The sequence below is a fragment of the Haliaeetus leucocephalus genome, unplaced genomic scaffold (genome assembly GCF_000737465.1).
Source record: "Haliaeetus leucocephalus isolate CR32 unplaced genomic scaffold, Haliaeetus_leucocephalus-4.0 Scaffold1, whole genome shotgun sequence".
Taxonomy (NCBI): Eukaryota; Metazoa; Chordata; class Aves; order Accipitriformes; family Accipitridae; genus Haliaeetus; species Haliaeetus leucocephalus.
The window spans coordinates 16190323-16191768 of record NW_010972437.1 but is presented as its reverse complement, the minus strand read 5'-3'; the positions used below and the strand labels follow the sequence as shown (position 1 = coordinate 16191768).

Below are 1446 nucleotides of genomic sequence, written 5' to 3'. Positions count from 1 at the left end.
CCTGCCTCCCCGCGGGTCCCCGCGCCCGCTGCCCTCACCCCTGCCCCGCGGAGAGCTCGACGTTTCGGGGAGGGAGTTTCTTTTGATTTTTATTTCCCGGCCGCTGCCGGGAGCCGTGAGGATAAAGCACAACGGGCTGGTTCCTCCGCGTGTGCCTGTCGCTGCCGGTGGCTTGCTTTCCTTCTTTCCTTTTTTTTTTTTTTTCCCTTTCCTTTTTTATAGGCGCATGTTCCCTTTCCTAAGTTTTAATATTTCTGGTCTCGACCCCACGGCTCACTACAATATTTTTGTGGATGTAATTTTGGCGGATCCCAACCACTGGAGATTTCAGGGAGGCAAATGGGTTCCTTGCGGCAAGGCGGACACCAATGTACAAGGCAAGTTCCTCCAATTAACACTTTTCCCGACACATATGTAGGTGAGAATGATTAATTAAAGCCTTTGTGGACTGGCTCTGGCGACTTCTTAAACGAGAATGAATGGGCCAATGATGCTTTTTTTTTTAAAAAAAAAAAAAAAAAGGAGGGTGGAGGAGAAAGCAAAAGGTGTTCGGAAAACGCTGTTTTAATCCTTCGCGGTCAAAATGAAGGGAGTTTCGGCAGTAAAATACCGCTAACTTTAACGGGGTCCTTCGACCCCGTGTGCCGCTGCAGCGGCAGAACCGGGGTATACGCGAGAACTGTGATGTGGTTGTGTTTTTTGTTGTTTCGCTTAGGAAACCGGGTGTACATGCACCCCGACTCCCCCAACACGGGAGCCCACTGGATGCGCCAGGAAATCTCCTTTGGGAAACTAAAACTTACAAACAATAAAGGAGCATCAAACAACAACGGGCAGGTCAGTGGGGGAAGCGCAGACGCTCTGCCAGGCTTCGTTTTTAACGCTCCAGGCAAAATCCTGCCGTTTCCGAAAGGACGTGTATTTTTGCAGATCGCGTCGCTGGGTGAAAAGAAGAGGGGGGCAGGGGAGGAAAAGCCCTCCCGTTTATTTTGCCACGGGCCTCGTCGACCCCGAACGCGTTGCCCCGGCCGACGCGGCTGCCCGCTGTGGCCGGGGGAGCCCGCAGTCGTCCCGGGGAGGGGGGGGTGTCCCGCCGCCCGCGGGCATCGCTCTCCCCGTCCTTCTGGCTCTAATGTCCTCCTCTTCCCGCGGCCCCCTCCCTCCTTTCCTTCTGTCTGGCAGATGGTGGTTTTGCAGTCCCTCCACAAGTATCAGCCCCGCTTGCATGTGGTGGAGGTGAACGAAGACGGGACGGAGGACACCAACCAGCCGGGCAGAGTGCAGACCTTCACCTTCCCCGAGACCCAGTTCATAGCAGTCACCGCCTACCAGAACACCGATGTAAAGACCTCCCCGGTTTATTCCGCTTGCGGTCGCCCGAGCTCCCCGCTCGGCACCCCGCCGAGCCCGGCCCGGCCCTGCCCGGCCGCTGCGCTCCCTGCCCCG

The 1446-nt window shown here is 56.4% G+C and overlaps 1 protein-coding gene across 1 annotated transcript in view; it reads left to right on the top strand.

The window, feature by feature from the left end:
* The window catches only part of TBR1 (T-box, brain, 1), a 6367-nt gene that overhangs the window by 939 nt on the left and 3982 nt on the right, over positions 1–1446 (top strand). The window contains exons 2-4 of the mRNA XM_010567649.1: positions 223–377; positions 716–837; positions 1183–1341. Coding sequence (XP_010565951.1) covers positions 223–377; positions 716–837; positions 1183–1341 — 436 coding nt within the window. The remainder of the gene's footprint in view (positions 1–222; positions 378–715; positions 838–1182; positions 1342–1446) is intronic.